This window comes from Apis mellifera, linkage group LG8, assembly GCF_003254395.2.
Source record: "Apis mellifera strain DH4 linkage group LG8, Amel_HAv3.1, whole genome shotgun sequence".
In the NCBI taxonomy this organism is placed as follows: domain Eukaryota; kingdom Metazoa; phylum Arthropoda; class Insecta; order Hymenoptera; family Apidae; genus Apis; species Apis mellifera.
In genome coordinates this window covers 12,243,487-12,263,381 of record NC_037645.1, presented here as the reverse complement: position 1 = coordinate 12,263,381, position 19,895 = coordinate 12,243,487, and the positions used below count along the sequence as shown (strand labels likewise).

At 27.9% G+C, this 19,895-nt stretch overlaps 1 protein-coding gene and 2 long non-coding RNA genes across 9 annotated transcripts; all 3 read left to right on the top strand.

Annotated features, from left to right (window-relative positions):
• The first annotated feature begins 725 nt into the window (after window positions 1–725).
• LOC102656765 lies at window positions 726–12,025 on the top strand. 4 transcript variants are annotated; one of them, XR_003305154.1, is made up of 5 exons: window positions 726–9,410; window positions 10,188–10,270; window positions 10,557–10,690; window positions 11,454–11,553; window positions 11,952–12,025. It is a non-coding gene; the product is annotated as an uncharacterized LOC102656765 (long non-coding RNA). The 4 variants fall into 4 exon arrangements; XR_001704039.2 differs by having other exon boundaries at window positions 10,554–10,690; window positions 11,952–12,008; XR_003305156.1 differs by lacking the exon at window positions 10,188–10,270 and having other exon boundaries at window positions 11,952–12,017.
• A 515-nt stretch (window positions 12,026–12,540) lies between these two features.
• On the top strand, window positions 12,541–13,197 carry LOC100576105. Its single transcript, XR_120505.4, has 2 exons — window positions 12,541–12,788; window positions 12,897–13,197. It is a non-coding gene; the product is annotated as an uncharacterized LOC100576105 (long non-coding RNA).
• Window positions 13,198–14,992: 1,795 nt separating this feature from the next.
• On the top strand, window positions 14,993–19,523 carry LOC724225 (sex peptide receptor-like). 4 transcript variants are annotated; one of them, XM_006569771.3, is made up of 5 exons: window positions 14,993–15,569; window positions 16,532–16,778; window positions 17,824–18,213; window positions 18,809–18,976; window positions 19,401–19,523. In XM_006569771.3, exons 1-5 carry the CDS (start codon window positions 15,243–15,245, stop codon window positions 19,445–19,447), a joined length of 1,179 nt encoding a protein of 392 aa, XP_006569834.1. In that variant the 5' UTR covers window positions 14,993–15,242; the 3' UTR covers window positions 19,448–19,523.
• The last annotated feature ends 372 nt before the right edge of the window (window positions 19,524–19,895 follow it).

Sequence of the window (19,895 nt, the reverse complement as noted above, 5' to 3'; positions counted from 1 at the left end):
AGTTAAATAATTTTTACAAGGCCTATGAAGAAAAACAAACGAAACATGGTATTTCAAGGGGGAAAAAAATCGATTGATCACATTCACGGTTTTAATCCATTATTTTTATTTTTTTTTTTCCTTCGCTTCGCCTCGTCGCGGAACGCGACAGGAATTCACGAATGGACGAAATAACATTTGAATCTAAGAAGAGTTCGCGCGTCATGTCTTATTCTTGTTTCTTCTTGTCGCGATCGATTCATTTTTTTTTCTTTTTCTCATTTCGTTGTAATAACGTTAGATTTTAGGATAGAGATGTTAAATTTATTAAAAAAAAAAAAAAAAAAGGAAAAAAAGAAAGAAACGGGGAAGCAGGAATTTTTATCGTAATAATATTTTATATGAATTTTACCACAATCTCGTAGTTCGAGATTAATAGCGCGATGCGAATAAGTGCAATTAATTATTATTATTATTATTATTCGATCAACCGTTGTCATTAAGAAGATACGCCTATGGATTGGACTTGTTGCTTGGCCTAACGTGTACATCTCTTTTTTTTTTTTTTTTAAGATATTTCCTCGTGAAATTTAAATTTTTTGATTTTGAAAACGAAGCGAAGAATCAAATGGAAAAATGAATCGATCTCGATGAATTAATTTTTTTTTTTTTTTCTAAAAAAAGAGAAAAGTATTTCTTAGATGTTTTATTTGAAATATATATATATATATATATATATATATATATATATATATATGTATATGTATATTTACGTTAATTTCGGTTTATATTTAGCAAATTCTTTTAGAGAGAGAGAAAGATACACATATATATATATATATATATATATATGTAGCAACATGCAGTTCATATCTACTGCATCTATCTACTGTTTTACATATTTATTAATTTTTTGTTGTCATCATGTGAACGATAAGCGATAACTTGAAAGTGTACAGGGCTCTTTTGTCAACGATTCGTTATTATTGCCATTAATATGTATAACGCTTGAAATTTTTAAATAATTTACCTCGATTACCATCAGTAGATAAAAAAGAAATTTAAATCGTTGCGAGTTAAATGTGTTGCTTTTTTTAAATTATTCGAATAATTTCGATCTTTCTTATGAAATTGAAAGAAATAATCGATTAATCGATTATCGATCGATCGATCGAACGTGTTGAAAAAGAGAGAGAGAGAGAGAGATATCGATGATAAAAGAAAAAAAAATTTGGATAGAAATTTTACACGTAAAAAGAAAAAAAAAGAAAAAAAAGAAAGAAAAAAAAAAGAACCTAGCAATAAATTTTCTAAATTAGTGGATAGTGATTAAGATTACCGTGAAAGGTTGACGATTTTTCGATCGTTTTCGGATCTTTTTACGTATTAATTATACGACTGAGGAAGAAGAAGAAGAAGAAGAAAAAAAAAATTATTATCGAGGGAAATAATTTTCTTTTTATCGAAGCGACAAATCGTGTATCCGTCGAGGAAATCGGATACGAGAATCGGATCGAGTGTATCCAGATCGGAACCATTTTCGAGCAATAACCATTTTCGTACACGATTTACAATTTACAGAATTTCGAGTTACGTAAATTTGCTTAAATTTGATTGATAAAAAAAAAAATTACTCGTCTCGTTATCTAAAAGATAAAGGATGAGAATTCGATGGAACGAAGATGGAGATGGTTAATTGATAATGTCGCGGTGAAAAAGTGGTTGAAGTCCATGCTATGGCGAATTAATTATATTTTTATTTACGTTCGAATTAAATTTTCCAACGAGTTTGACAAGTATCGTTAAAATTAAAAAAGATTTAGCTGTCTTTTATTTCGAATTAATTATTTCCCTAAATTTTTGAGGGAGATTGAAAATCCGAAAATTTGATCCGAATCTGAATTTAATATTCGAATATATTCTCGATCAAATTTATTCATTATTCATATTCCTTTAAAAGCTTTTAGCCGAATATTTAAAAAAAAAAAAAAAAAAAAAAGAAAGAAAAATGTTCTTAAATTATTCGCCGAATATAATTTACTTATGCAATTTCAATTAAACGTGTGAATTAAATTGAAATATCGTAACCATTTCCATCCATCGTTTTTTTAATCCCCGATGATCATATATACATATATATAGCGTATATTGGTTCGATTTCGAATTAATACGAATGTCATTTCTTTTCAACGAATCGTTGTCGTAAAAATTTATTTTTCAGTTTTTTTTTTTCGGATAATTATCGACTCGATCGATTTCGATGTGTGTCTTTTTTTTTTTTTTTTTTTTCGGAAGCAACGTTCGCGAGGAAAAAAAAAAGGAAAAAGAAAAAGAAGAAAAGAACTAACAGTTACTTTTTTGTATTGTTAGAGTTCTAATTGTTGTACTTCTTGATTAGTTATTTTTTATAAGGCGAAATAATTTGTAAATAAAATAATAATAATAATAGTAATAATAATAATAACAACATTAATAATAACGATAATTCGTAAGATTCGAGGAGGAATAACAAGAGAGTAATAATTAGAAGTAAAAAAGAAAAGAAAAGAAAAGAAAAGAAAAGAAATCGAAAAGGTGGAAAACTTTTTTTGTGATGGATGGTAATAAAGGATAATTAAGTAATCGATCGAGTTACCGTCGTACGGTAAGATCGAATTATCGAATTAATTATCCGTTAGGTTAACCTAAAAATTAGTCATTGATCAACGAGTTAATTAACTTAGGCCGGATTCATGGAACTTTTACTCTTATAGATATAAATAGAGAGAAGTGGCAATGATTCGAGAAGAAAACGTTAGCGCTGTTTTACCATTTTTTTTTTATCCCCCTCCCCGTAATTTTGAAGAGGAGGGGGAGTCGTATTAAAGTGATCGGTATGGTTTATAGTTTCCAAATAAAATATCTCTTCTCTGTTCTTTTGTGCGATTATACACGTTAAATATACGCGTAACAGACGTGCCACACCAACCAATTAGTCGACGAATAAGAATAAATGAATAAACAAATAAAAAAAAAAAAATAGATTTCGATTGGAAAACGCGATTCTATCAGGCTGAAATCACGCGAGGGGGGAATAGTAAATTTTAATCGATCGATCATTCTGCGTCGAGACCACCGAAACGATCGAATGAAATTCGTATGAGAAAATCGATCGAATGATTATAATTGAAAGTAAAAGTGAAGAAAAAAAGAAAAAAGAAAAAAAAAAAAGGAAAAAGTTCGAATAGTTTAGAAATTGATTAAACGAATTTTAAATGACCCGCGAGAAGAGAGCGAGCGAGAGAGAGAGAGAGAGAGAGAGAGAGAGAGAGAGAGAATGTTGAGAAAGATAAGATAAAAGAAAACGTGCGATCGCGTATGAGGGCGAAAACGGGGAAAGAGAAGGTGTGTGCGTGCCGCCGAGCGTCTGGTTGAGAGAGAAATAGTATGAAAAGAAAAAAAAAAAATTTATAAAGATATACGAATAATCTAGATACCAGATAACGAGATAACATACTCCATGCCTTACATAGAATTATCTAATAAGCCTAAGTAGATGTATCTAATTAGCCGTATTAATTGAGAAAATAAATTACAAAATTACGTGGTGGTCAACAAAGAATCGAGAAATCGAACATGTATGCACAAATCGGGTTTTGCGAGTAGAACTTTGAAATGATTTGATTCGATTATTATATCTATTCAACGTCGCAACGCATACAACGTTGTACATATATTTCCTTTTTGTTTCTTTCTTTTTCTCTTCTAGAATCTACGAAAATGAATATATAAGAAAGAAGAATTCTGTGATTATATTTGTAAAGAAAAGAAACGTTGATATTATCGATTTAGTTACGTGTATGTGTTTTTATTTCAAAGGGAAAAAAAAAAAAAAAAAAAAAAAAAAAAAGGAAAAAAAAAAAAAGAAACATTTATTTAGCATATTTAAAATATAAATACATAGAAGAAATTGGAAGTGGAAAGTGGTTGTGATAACTTGTTTGATCGTTTGGAGAGATATTTTCATCGACGATTATATAACCGTAAACAAAGTGCACGATAGTTACGAATATTTGTGTATATATATATATATATATGTATATATGTATACATATATATATGTATACCTGTAGATTTCAATTGTTACTTACTGAATGTCATCGATGAGAAATTTCGATAAACGAAGTGAATTAGTTAAAGTAGCCGCCGCTAGGTTCGTTGTTGACCAAGCTTTTTTCTTAATCGATTTACAATCCCTAATTAGAGTGGAAAATGGCGCTGATTAAGTAGAAATTATCTTCAATTTTCGAATCGAGGAGAGTTAGAACGGAAAAGAGGAGAAAGATATAAATATAGTTGGCAATAAAAATTTAATAAATTTGTCGAACGGTTATGTGATTAAAAAAAGAAAAAGAAAAAAAAAAAAAAGATAAATTGAATAATTTACCGAAACTGTAAATTAATAACGAATTGCGAAATTCAAGTGATATGTTGATAAATATATGTATATTCCTTAAACGATGATTTATTTCCCCAAAGAAAGATTTATTTCATACATAGTTACCGTGTGATAAAGCAGAATAGAAGAATAACAAATATTTATTAATCGTAACATTGTTTATTTATACAAAGGAAATATTATTAAAAAAAAATCCTATTCTTTATTCGTTTTAATTTATTTCTTTATTATATAATTAAATTTATTAGTCATCCGATAACAACTTAATCGCGTAATTATATATATATATATGCAAATATGCGATTGTGATTCAGAGACAAGTCACTAGTATGGGGGATAACGGTTGAAAGAAACGAATGTTTTTTTGTTTTTTTTTTTTTTTATTTATTCCAAGATAAATATAGAATAATAAAATAATTTTAATTATGAACAAACACGTTTTTATCGTCTATTATATATCTGATAATAGTAACGAGCAAGTGAAAATTATCCAATTATTCAATTTTTTTTGTCTTTTAACAAGTTTCTTTCTTAACAAGAATGCAATGATTTATTATTATTATTATCGAAGAGATAAATTTATTAGGATAATACTATTGTTCGTTTCTATCGATAAGAATAATATTAATTAAGCGAAGAATACGTAGACATTCTGGAAATGGTTGTTGTTCACTCGCGGCGTATGTGTATAACGCATCCATGTTTGTCAGCGTTTCTCAACCTTCAGTAGGGAAGATTAAATTTTTTTTTTTTATTTTATATGCGTTAAATTTTTCTCTCTTTTCATTTAAATCGTTGGTTGAGAAACGGTGAATCGACTCCTCGATATTATTGTTTTCTTTCCAAAATCTGAAGAAATTGGACGAATCGAGCTTATAATTTTGAAATTAAAAAGAATTCCTCGTAGAAAGAAGTACAAGAAGTTTCATTATAATGGAAAAAAGATTTTAATCAATCGAGAAAGATTATTAGTCACCGGTTCGTCCAATTCTCTTTCTCGATTTTGATTGGATTTGAAAAACAGATTGTTATCATCGAATAATAAACGAGTAATTATCGAGGAATTGTGCGAGGAATGGGTGAATAAAATCAACCGTCAGTATTGCAAAATATTTTTTGGCACGTATCATTTTCACAATAATAATAATAATAATAATAATAGTTATAATAACTAATTATAATAATATAATAATTATAATAATAATTATAATAATAACGATAATCTGTTACAACGAAACGAGAAACTTGTACACGTAAACACACACAACACACACACACGCGCATGCGCAGAGAATATTTTGCAAGTAACTGCGGTAGATCGAGATCATTGTATGATGAAATAACGTAATTGCACGTTCTCTTTCTTATTTCTCTATCGAAACAAAGTGTTTTTTTGTTCAAGCGTTGATCGTAAATAGATAGAACGAGGAATCGTTCCACGCGAGAGAACGTGTAGAATAAAACTTGAAAGTGATGGCGATACCGTCGGTCTTCTCTCCAAAGTTAACCAATAAGCGAGCGAGGAAATAATATATATACTATACTATATATACTATATATATATATATATGTAGAGGCAGAGAGAAAGAGAGAGTGGCCACGGTTGTGATAAGCTATTAGTTAAGTTAAAAATTAGTTGATTTACTAATTGGTAAATTAGACGAATCGTCCTAACCGGTTAGTGCGGCTTCATTGTCCTGATTTGTTGTTTGTCATTTCTTTTATTCTTTCCTGTGTTATTTTTAATAAATTCACGGATTATTTTGTTTAAATGTGCCTGTGGTTTGTTTATTTATTCATCCCCGTTTATATATACATCTCCTTTTTTTCTTTTTTTTCTTTCAACATCTTTATACAAAAAAATATATATATATACATACATACCTTGATTAAAAAAGTTTGACAGAAACGGATTGGATTTAAACGAACTTTCGATTGAAAGTTAAACTTTCAGTGTGATTTTATTTCTCAAGGATGTACGCATGATTTCGCAGCGAAAAAAGGATATGGAACATGGTGAAATCTTGACGATTAAAAAGGTTAAACGTATTTTTTTTTCTTTTACGTTCAAGACACATTTTCTGGTATGTATTTCGACTATGGATAATTTTCATTTTAAACAATTGGTATCTAAAGTAAACGATTCGATCGATGAATTCTCATTAATTATATATATTGTATATGCAATTAATATTACAATTAACATTGGAAATGTTTGCATCAACCGATATATATTACTGTCAATAATAATTGTAATATCTTTTGTTTCAAAAGTTAGATACGCTTTTCGAAATATAATATTAATTATTTAAACGTGGATCGTTTAAATTTAGAGAAATATTAATTCAGAGGTATGTGGATTTAAGACGAAGATTTAACTTAACCTATAATTTACTCGTTACTCAGCGCCATTTCTCACGATATATATCCCGAGTCAATGCACGAAACAACAGCAATAAAAAAAAATGATTTTTAAGCGGTCACTATTCGATATTGTTAACAATAGTTTTATATATATATATATATATATACATATATATATATATAATAGTCGATCGAGCTGCGAACACGAGAAAGAAGAATAGAAATTTAACGAAGAAGATTGTTATGTTGATTCGAGGTCTCTTGCGTGATTCAGAATTATATTTTTATCGTTTAATAAGGGAGAGGAGGGGGAAGATCCAAAGTTTTTTGTAAATTTCTTCTTGTTCGTGTTCGAAAAACGAATTACGTTTCTTTTCATTTCTTTTTCGAAAATTATTTATTTTGGAAATTTCCATCCTATTTACAATCGCAATTAATTTTAAAATAACGAAATTTATAGGGATAAAAAGATGGCGAATAAACTTTTCCCCACTCTTCCCCATTTTCTTATATATTTTTTTTTTTTTTATTTATTTCCTAAAAACTGAAAGAGACTAGTAGATTAAAGGAAAGAAAGAAGCGTAATCCGCAAAGCTCGATTATATAATCGTTCAACGCGATAATACCAGATAATTGTGATAAAAATTTAAGCGAGAGTGAGTGAGTGAGTGAGCGAATGAGCGAGTGAGCGAGCGAGAGAGAGAGAGAGAGAAAGGCGTAACACAAGCGACGATATACCAATAGTTAGTTAGTTAATAATTGAACACATAGAAGTAGATAATTTTTTAGAGAAAATAAATTACAGGGAATATTTATACATACGCGTGCGTACAAAGCAAAATATATATACATATATCTATATATATATATAATAGTTGCACGCGTGCATGTGTAAAGTAAATATAAAACAAGACGAGATTTTATCCACGAAGCAGACAAGTGATCGATATATATATATATAAATATATACATACATATATATATATATATATATAATTGATTTGAAGGGCTGTATTAATCTACACGTAAATTAGAAAAGGATAGACAGAGATATATACAGTACGATTAATCGATGAAAAGCATTAGAATTAATTATTATACCGATTAATTAATTGAATGCATACACGTGTATACATTTAACAGCAGCAGTAAAAATGATGTACTTGTATACATAAAATACCAATACAATATTATTATTACAATTATTATTATATATATATATTATACATACAAATATATTATATTGTATACACATTAGTGAATGTTCAATGTTGAAATAAAATACATATACGTTGTTTACACCATAACGGATTATATTCTTCTCCGTTGTTTTATTTTTCACTCGCAATTCCTTCCGTTTATTTCGATCATTACGATCGAAAGCTGCATCATGTATTTTATTACTAGTCATCATCATTCGGGTGCTATTTATTTTTTTATCTTTTCGTTTTTAACGAGCAAAAATGGAATCTCACCGAGATCTAGAGAAGCACTATTTAATTTATTTATATTCGAAAAAAAAAGAGGCGGAAGAGAGGAAGTGGCGTAAATAATGCAAAAAAAAAAAAAAAAAAAAAAAATGGACGAAACTTGTGCATCCATGCGATACTTTCAGCGAAGAGAAAAAGAGGATATTTTTTTATCGAAGTGTTTGCACATTTATTATAGACTATGTGCTTTCAATTTTTCCGATTAATGTAGATAATTTTGAAAACAAAAAAAATTGTTGTAAAATTTAACAAGTAAAACGGGTTGGTCAATATTTTCACGGTAGATCCCTCGAATAAATTTTAAATTACTCTTTGCATTGTTAATATCGCAATTTATTCGAAAGATGTTCGAGAAACTCATTGGAGGATTCCATTTTAACTTGGCCACGCGATTATCTTCCCGATTAATTTTCAATTCGATTCATGAAAATAAGCACGATTGTAATTTCGCACGCGGAAAATTAGAAACAACTCCTGTGCGTGACACGGTATTCGCGAACACGACGAATTTCACCAGTTATTGCAATTCGTGTGAATCGAGAAGTGTTTCCGATGAAATAAAATGAAAGAATATTAGCACACAAGGAAACAATTTAAAAGATAAGAAAGAAGAGAGAGAAAAATAAAGACAAGTGAAAATCTCATCTCATTTTGAAACGTAAATAATCGTATAAAATTTGTTTGTCCATGGTTTAGAGAAGAGAAATTAAAATTGAAAAGGTTGAAGAAAAATATATGGAAGTAATTTTGCAAATTCGATATATTCTGTTTCATCGATTCTCCATCCGCCTACGTCAAATAAATCGAACGCTATATTGTCATTTTAATTCGCGCTAGGGATACGAGGGATCCTTTCCTTCGACTACGAACTATTCTTCCAAGATAATAAATTAAAAAAGGGTATTGAAATTTGTTTTTTTTCCCCTCACCACTCACGGATATTCTTTATTTTTTCGTTCACTTTCGCTATTCGTTATTTTACTCGTCGAGTTTATATATATAAAGATGCTGTACGTATATTTATGCGTGAATTGAGTGTCACTGAGCGTAATCGCTCGATTCTGTCTTTTGTCTTTTCCATCTTTTTGAAACATCGTACGACGCGACATGAAGTTGAGCTCAGTGTAGTAGAAACAAAGGTATATTTATATAAACATAACTTGTTCTTATTTCCTTTATTAAATATTAGATTGTGCTACATGAAATTGCCAATTTTAGAATAAATGACAATCAACCGCGATTTGTAAACTCTACTTTAACCTACTTAACCTATATTTTGCTTAGCATATTTTGACGTCCTCTTATATTTTTTTTTGTATAATAAGTGTGTGTGTGTGTGTTTTTTTTGTTAATTATATTTTGAGAAAATAGACCGAAATCTATATTGAACAAAGATAAACTGAACTTGGAAGCTAATCCACAATATCCGCAAATTTAGACGTATCTCGAATGATAGTTTTTCAAATATTTGCGTAGTGAAAAAATTGGAAACGTGAATGCTACAGAGGATCAAGAATTGCAGCGTTTGAAAGTATATTTATCACATAAAACTCGAAATAGTAGTTCATTTTTGAATTCATTATACCCACCAAATATTTCACCAACTAATTGTTACTTGTTTGTTGAGAACCTGTAAGTATTTCTTCACTAAACCATGAAATTTTATAAAAATGGAATACGTCAGTTGGAATCTCGTTGGAAAAAGATTATTAAAGCAAATGGGTTGTATTTTGATCGAATAAAAATTATAATTTCGAAAATATATTGTTTTCTTTTCAACGAAAAGGGCAATTCTTGTGGTACGATCTAATATATTCTTCCTTTCGAATCGAATCGTTTCATAACCTATATTCTAATATCCTTTTTTCTCTTATTTTATTACTTTTATTTTTTATCTTGACTATGGATTAAATCAGAGAGTTGATTCCAATATCGAGCATTGAAAAATTATGAAATTGTTTATTAAAAGAAAATATCAATTCGATAATAAAAGAGAAAGGTATGTATTTTTTTTATATTGTATTAAATAAATAATAAATTTTAAATTAATCTACTATTAATAATAAAATATATAAATAGTTTAATAAAAGTAAACTTAAGTATAATGGATTTTATATTATTTTAATTATTAAACTTTTATTTAGTTGAGATTTCAATTATTCGATTCAATCCATTTTTCGTAACATTAAGTAATAATAATAATAATTGAAAGGAACTTCTTTCTTTCTTTTTTCTTCTTTTTTTCTTTTCTAATTAACAAACAACACATTTTTATTTGAAAGCAGTAAATCTTGAACTGGATTTAACACGAGCTCGAACAATTTTTGATACTGGTTACACAGAATGCAACGTTGATGAAATAACGCGAATGGAATAAAAAAGAAGAAAAATAAATTGGTAGAGATACGAAGAGAAGAAGGTATGTACGAAAAGGATTTTTCTATGTCGCGAAATTCGATGTGCCATAAAATTGTGAACAGAAAGCTTCGTTAAAGAAAAACGTTGAGAAAAGAATCTGATGTAATCGACGATAGAGGGAATATTATAAAATAATCACAAACGTGACAAACGCAACGAGGAAAAAATAATTTTTATATAGAACTGGCATTGACTTGAATAACCGTGAAAAGTAAAAGAAATAAAATTGAATAGGACATTTCGCGAATAAAGGAATGTTTATAATTTCATGAAAATTACGTATTTAAAGAGAGGGAAATCAAAAGAAAGAAATTTAATACTTTTATATTCCTATTTGTATATTTATAAATATAGATATATTTTCCTCACGTCACGTGTATTTTCTATTCGAATAATAATCGGACGCCATTATATATGTGTATGTAAATTTTGTCTATAAAATATAACCTCAAAAATTTATGCGTAATATTCTCTCGTATAATTGCTCGCGAATATATATTTTTAAAAAGGTGTAACGAATAAATAATTTTTAAAAAAGTAAGCGAATCGCATTTAACATCGATAAAAGAATAACTCGCGTTGATGAACGAATGGAAACCAATTCTTTTCCAAACTACCGCGTTGGAAATGGAATAGCAAAAAATTTCAACGATATGAAATTTTATCGCATATTTCCATTTTTTAATTTTTCTTTATTTATAATATTTTTATTTCTTCGAATAAATATCTACGTAATTATTATTATTTTTTTTTTTCAACGAAAGCAACGAAATTTGAAAAGCGGAGAAGGCTCGAAGATTTTTGCTGCGAAGAATATTATATTCTGTTCGAGGAAATAATGACGCGACACGACAAAAATTTGAGGTATATATTTTTTTCTCTTTTATCATTATTTTTCACAATTTTATTCGAATCTGGACAGGAAAGTTTTTTATGGTCATTCTTACATAAAGGGAAGTTGAAGAAGCTTTAAAGAAATTTTTAAATTTAACAATATTTATGATGTATATATATATATATATATCTTTAGATGCACAAATATTGATACTTTTTTATGCCCTCTTGCTAGCAATCGCTCGTGAAACTTTGATAAACATCGATTTTCTTTGAAATTGCTTTTACATGTTTGAAACTGAAAAGAAAAAGTTTCTCAAGCTTCGAGGAAACTTGCTTCCTTTTTCATTAAATTATTTTTAAAAACAAAACAAAAAAAAAAAGTGTCGAATAATCCATCCTACTTAATTTCTAACTTTATTTTCAAGTTGAGAAGTAAAAATTAAATTGGAATAAAAAGTCGACTCGACTCGATGAACATTTTTTTTAATTCAAATGATGCAACACGTAAGTTTAAAAATTCTTTCGATTGGATAAGTAAGATATTTTCAATTGTAATTTAAATTTAATTATTTTTCAGAAATAAAATAAATATGTGGGAACACATGAAGTTTTTATATATGGCCGAAAATATGGATAAAATTTTGAACAAATTTGAAGAAATCAATCAACAATTTTCACTGATTAATTTAAACACTGATATAAAATATTATGACAAATGGTGTTTCAAGGAAAAGTACATTAATGTCAAACGAGTTTATTTTATATTCAACAATGATTATCTTAATATATTTCATCATGATTTTAAGTATAAATAATTTAAACAAATAATTCATATTTGTATAATTTATTTCTGTTTAACTCTTTTTTATCTTATTCTTCAAATTAACTAAATCTCTGGAATTGCAAGAATATTTTCAATTGTACAATATTTTATAGATAAAGATTAATTTTTAATTTTTTTTATTTGATTTATCATATATGTATATATACATATATAAGCAATATAAAGTTATTAAATTTTCAATAAAATCTTAAAAAAATATCGCGATATTTATCTATAAGAAGAGAATTTGTACAATTGAATTTCCTCTTTACATTTTCCTCTTTTTACATTACAATAGCAATGATAAAATCATGAATATAATTGTTTCAATTGATAATCTTGTTGAGTATAATAATAATACTTTTCACAATTTTAAAAACATCCTAAAGCAAACACTCATTTATTACCTATTTGGGTAACAAAAGGGCAAAAAAAAAATGTACGTATATTACAAAACAAAGTATAAATCATGCTACGTGGACTATTATGTTTGCACTGTTTGTACATGTTGAGATTTTATTTCTTTCTTTCTTTTTTTTTTTTTCAGAGAACAACGTGGATGATATTCTCAATTAAGTAAAGAAAAAAATTCCGTCCAAACTTGTGAAAGAAACTATAATTATGAGTGATAATTATTATGAAGAATTTATATCTATATAATTCATAATTAAATAAGAGTCATAATGATTGTAATAACGTTAATATGCAAAGTATTATTTTATCAACGAAGATAAATAGCATAAACGGATTAAAACGTGATATGATTTAAATGTAATCGATGCAGTATCTAGAAAAATTGTTGCCACCTCCACTGCGCATAATAATGTAATAAATCACCATCAACCCAATCGTTTACGAATCTACTAAAAGAGGGAGAAGCGTGTCCTATTTTTTAACCATTTATCGTTTCCTATTTAAATTTTATTTTATACGATTATTAATCAAATTGCGATAAATAAATATGCACATATCGAATAAAATCTTCACGATGAAGATTTTAGAACAAGTATTGCTTATTCGTTATTTAAATTGAAGAAAATAATTGCGAGGAAAGGCATATTTTATTTTAATAGAGAAAAAAATTTTCTCACAAAGAAAGAACGTTATATAATACAATAAATATATTTATTAGTCATATTTCGATTGAGAAGAATCGATATTCTCTAGTTTTAACGTTTCGTTGAATTTCATCTCGAAAATTGCTCGTAAAATTATTTTTGATCGAACCGAATGTACCGTTTCAACAAAGATAAAAAGAAAAAAGATTATTCTCGATTAATAGACCTAATAATTGGCTTTCTACGTGAAAATGATCATCGTCCGTTAAAGAACTATATTAAACGTCCACAATTTGTGATTGAAATTTTTTTGCGATTGTTCCAAGCCGAGAAAAAAAATTGAAGATATCGACAATCGGATCGTACACCAGACGTAAACTGCACGAGCGTAAACTCCGTTGGAATTTCAACGAAATCCAATAAAAAAAAAATTTACGTTACCATCGTCATACCGATTGTTATATTCAGTTTCACAGAGAAACTGTTGCTTTGAGAAGATATCTCCCTCCCTCCTGGATAGAAGAGAATGATCGATGATCTATGAAAAAATGAAAAAAAAAAAAAAAAGAAAGATAAAGGGAAAAAAATAGGAAGCGAAAATTCATTTACACGCCGGTATATAAAGGGTAAGTAAGGTAAGGAGACGGAGGTAAGCGGTTGAATCGAGTGATAAATGAGAGTGAGAGACCGATAGGGTTAAAGGGAAGAAGAGAGGGAAGAATAGAGAAGAGCGATCTGCGTCTGCGTTAAAATTTGGGGGCGGCTGGAGCACGGTTAGCGTCGCGGCGACACTAGCTTTGCCGACGTCGCGTCGCTTCGAGCTTCTTATTCGTTGCTTCTTACTCGTTGTTTACCTCTTCGATACTTTGCTCGTTACAACTCGTGGTGTGGTACAAACAACTTCGACAATGTTCGAGTTTAGACGCTTTCGATAAATATATATAAATAATCGGTTAAATCGAGTTTCATCGAGAATAGTGTTTTAATCCTTTACTTTTTAACTTTCCTTTGTTACATTCGATATTGAAAAGTAAGATTAAAATTCATAAAACTTTTGTATAAGAACATATTATATGAATGAAAAGAAGAATTTCTTTCTAAAATTATAATTAAAACTATCGAGTAACAATGTAAATGAAATTGTTGAATTTTTTTTAATTATTACGGATACATGGAGAAATAGTTTTGTTTAATTTCAATAAGAAAAATTGAAGAAGGAAGATGTGGTCACTGTAATAATCAACGTATTCAACGGATTCTATAGATTCTCAACTTTTTACACTGATTCAGTAGTGCATCGTTAAGGATAAAGAAACCCCTTTCAAAGAGTAAAAGATAGAGGAAATAAAATTGAAATACTTTTGAAAGACTCGAAAAGGAAGTCCTTCGGACTTCTCTTTGAAGTATAAACATGAGAGTAAAACGTATTTTTAAATATAATAATTTCACCGTATCTTTTTAAGAATCAAAAATTAATAATAACAATAGTAGAAATTAAAATATCGTAAACTAAAATTATTTTAAGAGACAAAAAAATTGATAAAAAAAATTTTTATTTTATTTTATTTTATTTTCTTTTTTTTTTCCCCGTTTATTTCTCGATCGTCAATGATAAAAATCGAAGGTGGATATATTTAACAAATTTTTGCTCGAAGAAAAAATTTCTATGCCTCTACGAAGGATCAAACTCTTTTACTATTATTCGAAGATTACCGAATAATACGCTTGATCGAAATTAATACGCGTTGGAAATTATCCGCTAGAGTTTCAACGGTCGAAGAAAAACCGTTAAGCGTGAAGCACACAAAGAAGGAGGAAGCGGATTTAAAATAATCATGACGGATTTTAACACGTCGTCGAGCTACTACGTTTGCGATTTATCATCCTTTTACTCGTATTATTCGCATTTGCATGGATGGATCTCCCTTTTCGTCTGTATTTTCGGTTCGATCGCCAACGTTTTGAACATTCTCGTTCTTACCCGACGTGAAATGCGATCACCGACCAATATAATTCTAATGGGATTGGCCGTAGCAGATCTGCTCGTAATGATCGATTACATACCCTATGCGTTTCACTTTTATCTGTATCGTCGATCAAGAAGGGACACGTTCACTTACGGATGGACGATCTTCGTACTGTTCCACTCGAACTTTTCTCAGGTAAATTACCATCGATCGATCTCGATTATTTTCAACTGCGAATATTTATGCAAATGTCCATTTTATATAATATATTTTTTATCAACGTAGTAAAAATTCTGATTATATTGAGATCGGGAGATTCGGATTTTTAGGTTATAAATTAATTTTTTCGAGCAAACAATTTCAATTAATTAAAAAAACCGTTATATTAATTAAGTATACTTATAAAATATAGTTTTATAAATATCCGCAGTTTAATGATAAGAAAAATATATTTTATATTAGTTGTTGAAATTGAAAAGAATCGAAAGAAATATTCATTTCATTATAAAATTATAGAGATTAAGAAAATTCGATTAATTAAATTATACTTACTCTGAAATTTTATTACTACGAATTTTTAATTACTTTCTACGGTTTTGCGATGGAGAAAAATTTATCAAGTATTTATCTTGACTAGATTTGATTAAAAGAAAGGTGACTGCGTAATTTTCCTAATGAAAAATGATAACAAATGTTATCGCACTACTGACCTATAAAATCGTTTGGTATTTATGATTAGTGCATTCTTTCTGGATCGTCGTTCCCTCGCTTTTGTTTGACGAGGTTCGACCTACATGTTTGGAAATCAATCGCTCTATACTTCCTCTATTTTCGCCTGTAATTAAAAATCCAATTGCAATCTAATAAGAAATGAATTTAGTTTCATTTTTTTTTCTAATTTAATTTTATATCTCTTAGAAAAATTAATAATAATGAAATAATCGAACTTGGCAAAACTTTGTGATATTTAAACGAAAGAAGAAAAAGCAGAATTTCATTACGATTGTAAAAATTATTTTTCTCTCTTTATCGGATTAGATTAGATGATAATTCGAAAAACAATTAACTGAAACGAATATGTAAAATTTATCATTGAAAATCACGTTGCGAAGGAAGAAGGAAAAATGAAGATAAAATTCGCGGAATAAAATTCACAGGTTTGTCACACGATTTCGATCTGTTTAACTTTGATACTGGCCGTGTGGAGGTACGTGGCTGTGGCAAGACCACAACAAAACAGGGAATGGTGTAGTTACAGAAGAACTATTTTTGCTATTCTAATCGCCTACATTTTCTGCCCAATACTTTGTATACCACTGTATATTACAACAGAAGTAAGAAAACAAGTCGAACTCCTCGACTCGAATGGAATGACCGTACATAATCGAAATAAGAGTTTAATTGGTAAGTAACCTGACCTTATTTCTCTATAATTTATCTATAATTATTGTTATTACTTAATTATTGTCGTTCGACAATATTCTCTCGTTCAATTCAATTCTTAAAATTCCAAGATTCGATTCTAAAACTTAACTTAATTTTAGGTTAGGTTCTGATTCTAAAACATATATTTGATATATTATATAATTTTCAATGTTAACAACAATTTAAATAATTTAAAAGAAAAAGAATTAATATTATAGAGTGGAATATACAAGTTTGAAATTCTAAATAAAAATAATTGGTTGTGATATGTATTTGTATTTTAGAAATTATAATATTAATACATTGTTATCCTTTATGGAAAGGAATAAGAATAAAAATATAGAATGAGCATAAACAATTATGATTAAAATGAATACGTACTAATTATTAGGAAGAGGTTGATATTGAACATATTTACGGATAAATTGATAGCACTTGTAATCTTGATTTAATATCAGTGCAAAGTTGGAAGTACGCAGCGCGTGCATTAATGAATTGAACTTCATATTTCAATGGAATAATTCCATCCTCTGCCGGCAAGATCATAATACCATTTCCATGGAAAATGATCTCAATATTGAGTTAGCTAATACAATTTCCTTCAAATTTGAGTATCACAGAAACTGTGACATAAATAATTTTTTAATACCTTAGTAATCAATTAACTAAGTAAAATTAAGCTGTATAGATGTACTTTGATATGAGAATATCGTATAATATGATAATAACATGATAAACATACACGAAACATTTTTCACGTTTTCATAATTAATAAAATTAAAATTCTTGACTAGTGATGTTGACATATAATAAGTGTATATCGTGTTTTAAGTAGAGGTTAGGTTACGTACGAAGAAGAAAAAGCTACTTAAAACGATGTTACGTAAAAAAAAAAAAATGGACAGAGAATGGAGAATATTACTCCTCCTTTTAAGTGCATTAAACATTATTACACAAAGAGCATCGTAATTTTTTACGTTTATTTTATAACAATGTTAACAATTCTTTTTCGATGTTTCAGTAGAGAACACAACGAATACGACGCTTTATTTCGTCCGATTAACCGAAACAGCAGAAAATCATGATATTTTAAAGGAACTAAATTTCTGGATCTACAGCGTTGTGATAAAACTTTTTCCTTGCCTCGTGCTCACGATCGTGAGCTTAAAACTTTTGCAAGTTCTGTTGGAGGCAAAACGAAGAAGACGGAAATTGACTAACATTCAAGAACAAAATTTCGAGAAAAAAAAGAGTTGTCGGAGAGCGGACAAGGAACGACAGACTGATAGAACTACTATGATGTTGCTCGCAGTTTTACTACTTTTTCTATTGACCGAACTACCACAGGGAATTCTGGGCCTTTTTAGCGTGCTCCTTGGCCCAAGGTTTTTCAAGGCTTGTTATTTGATGTTAGGTTGGTGTATGAAAAATTATTTATCAAATATTAATTAAAGAATAAAATAGTAATTGTCTGAAGTATCTCAATAAGGAATAATTTATTTTAAATATTCCATATATTTTTGCATAAGTATAATATAAAGATTTTAATCTTTTGATAGAAAAGACTAAAATATGATTTAACGAGATAATTATATAATATATGTGTAATAATTGTTTTTTATTTTTGAATATTTTTTTTTTAAATTATAAAAGGTAAAATATATCGTCGAAGAGAAAAAGAATTTTTTCCTGTGAAGAATGACGAAATTATCATCATATGTAAAAATGGTATAGTATAAAGCATTCAGTACAACCAACAAACAATGCAGTGAAAAAAATTTTAAAATCGTGGTAAATTTGTAAAAGTTTGATATGCTTGAAAAAAAAAAATGTAAAATTAAAAATTTTCTGACCTGTATTAATTATTAAATTCTTGTTGATCAAAATATTTATTAAAACGTTTGATACATGATACATTAATAATATAATGTTCGATAGAAAATGTTTTTGTATAATAAAATAAAAACATGTTCGTTCTTCGTGTATAACAAATATTTATTAATTTTCAGGTGATGTTATTGATATGCTAACACTTGTAAATTCAGCCATAAACTTCATTCTATATTGTACAATGAGTAGACAATTCAGGAAAACGTTTAACGAACTATTCTGCAAACATTGGAATATTTCCAAGAATAGTGGAAAACAAATTTGTATACAAAATAATGGAAATACAGGTACAAATCATACACAAGTAACACAAGTATAGTTAAGAAGAAAATAATAAAATTTTTTTCCCCGTGATTTTTGTTTATCGAATAAATAAACTGATTGTGATTTTTGAATAAGTAAAATAATTTAATAATGAAATTAGTATTTATTTCTTTTTTTTTTTTGTCTTTGATCGACATAAACTTATAAATAAATACTAATAAAATATAATATTTTATATTCATGTACATTAATAATATAATTTGATAACATTGATAACATTTATTATCGACATTTCTTACGAAAAGAATGTAAGTATTTCAAATTTTATTTTCTTTATCTTATAAGAAGTAAGTTTTTATAAAATACTTATATATCATGCCAACAGATGGCGCCAAAGATAATTTTCTTCAAATAATTTGATTATGATTAAAATTTTTTTGAATTTAGGAGTATTTGAACGAAAATACCACTGCCAAAATGGAGCTGATGAATAATATTGTTATTATATAATATGCAGTGATGTTTTACTATAGAAAAATATAAGTACATATCCAGTATTCCTAAATTCATCAAAATTTACTTGCGTATTTGTTTAATTCCTTTGAGAACATCAAAAACTGATTTATAACGAAGAATTTATACTTTCATCTCTAAAAATCTAGAAAGGTATTTAAATATATATTTAACGTTGAATAAATTTTTGTTTGTTAAAGTTAAGTTATCTTAATTGCGAAATGTAATTCAAGTGTTTGTTACTGCTGTTAAAAATATAACAGTAATGATATATCGTGATATTGATTATGTCAATAATGTTCCTTAATCTTTACAAATTGTATAAATTGTAAATATTCATTTTTTTAAATATATGTAAGTATTAACAAACACCTGTAACTTGTAGCAACGAATATAATAGCAATATGAATATATACAGTATAAAATATA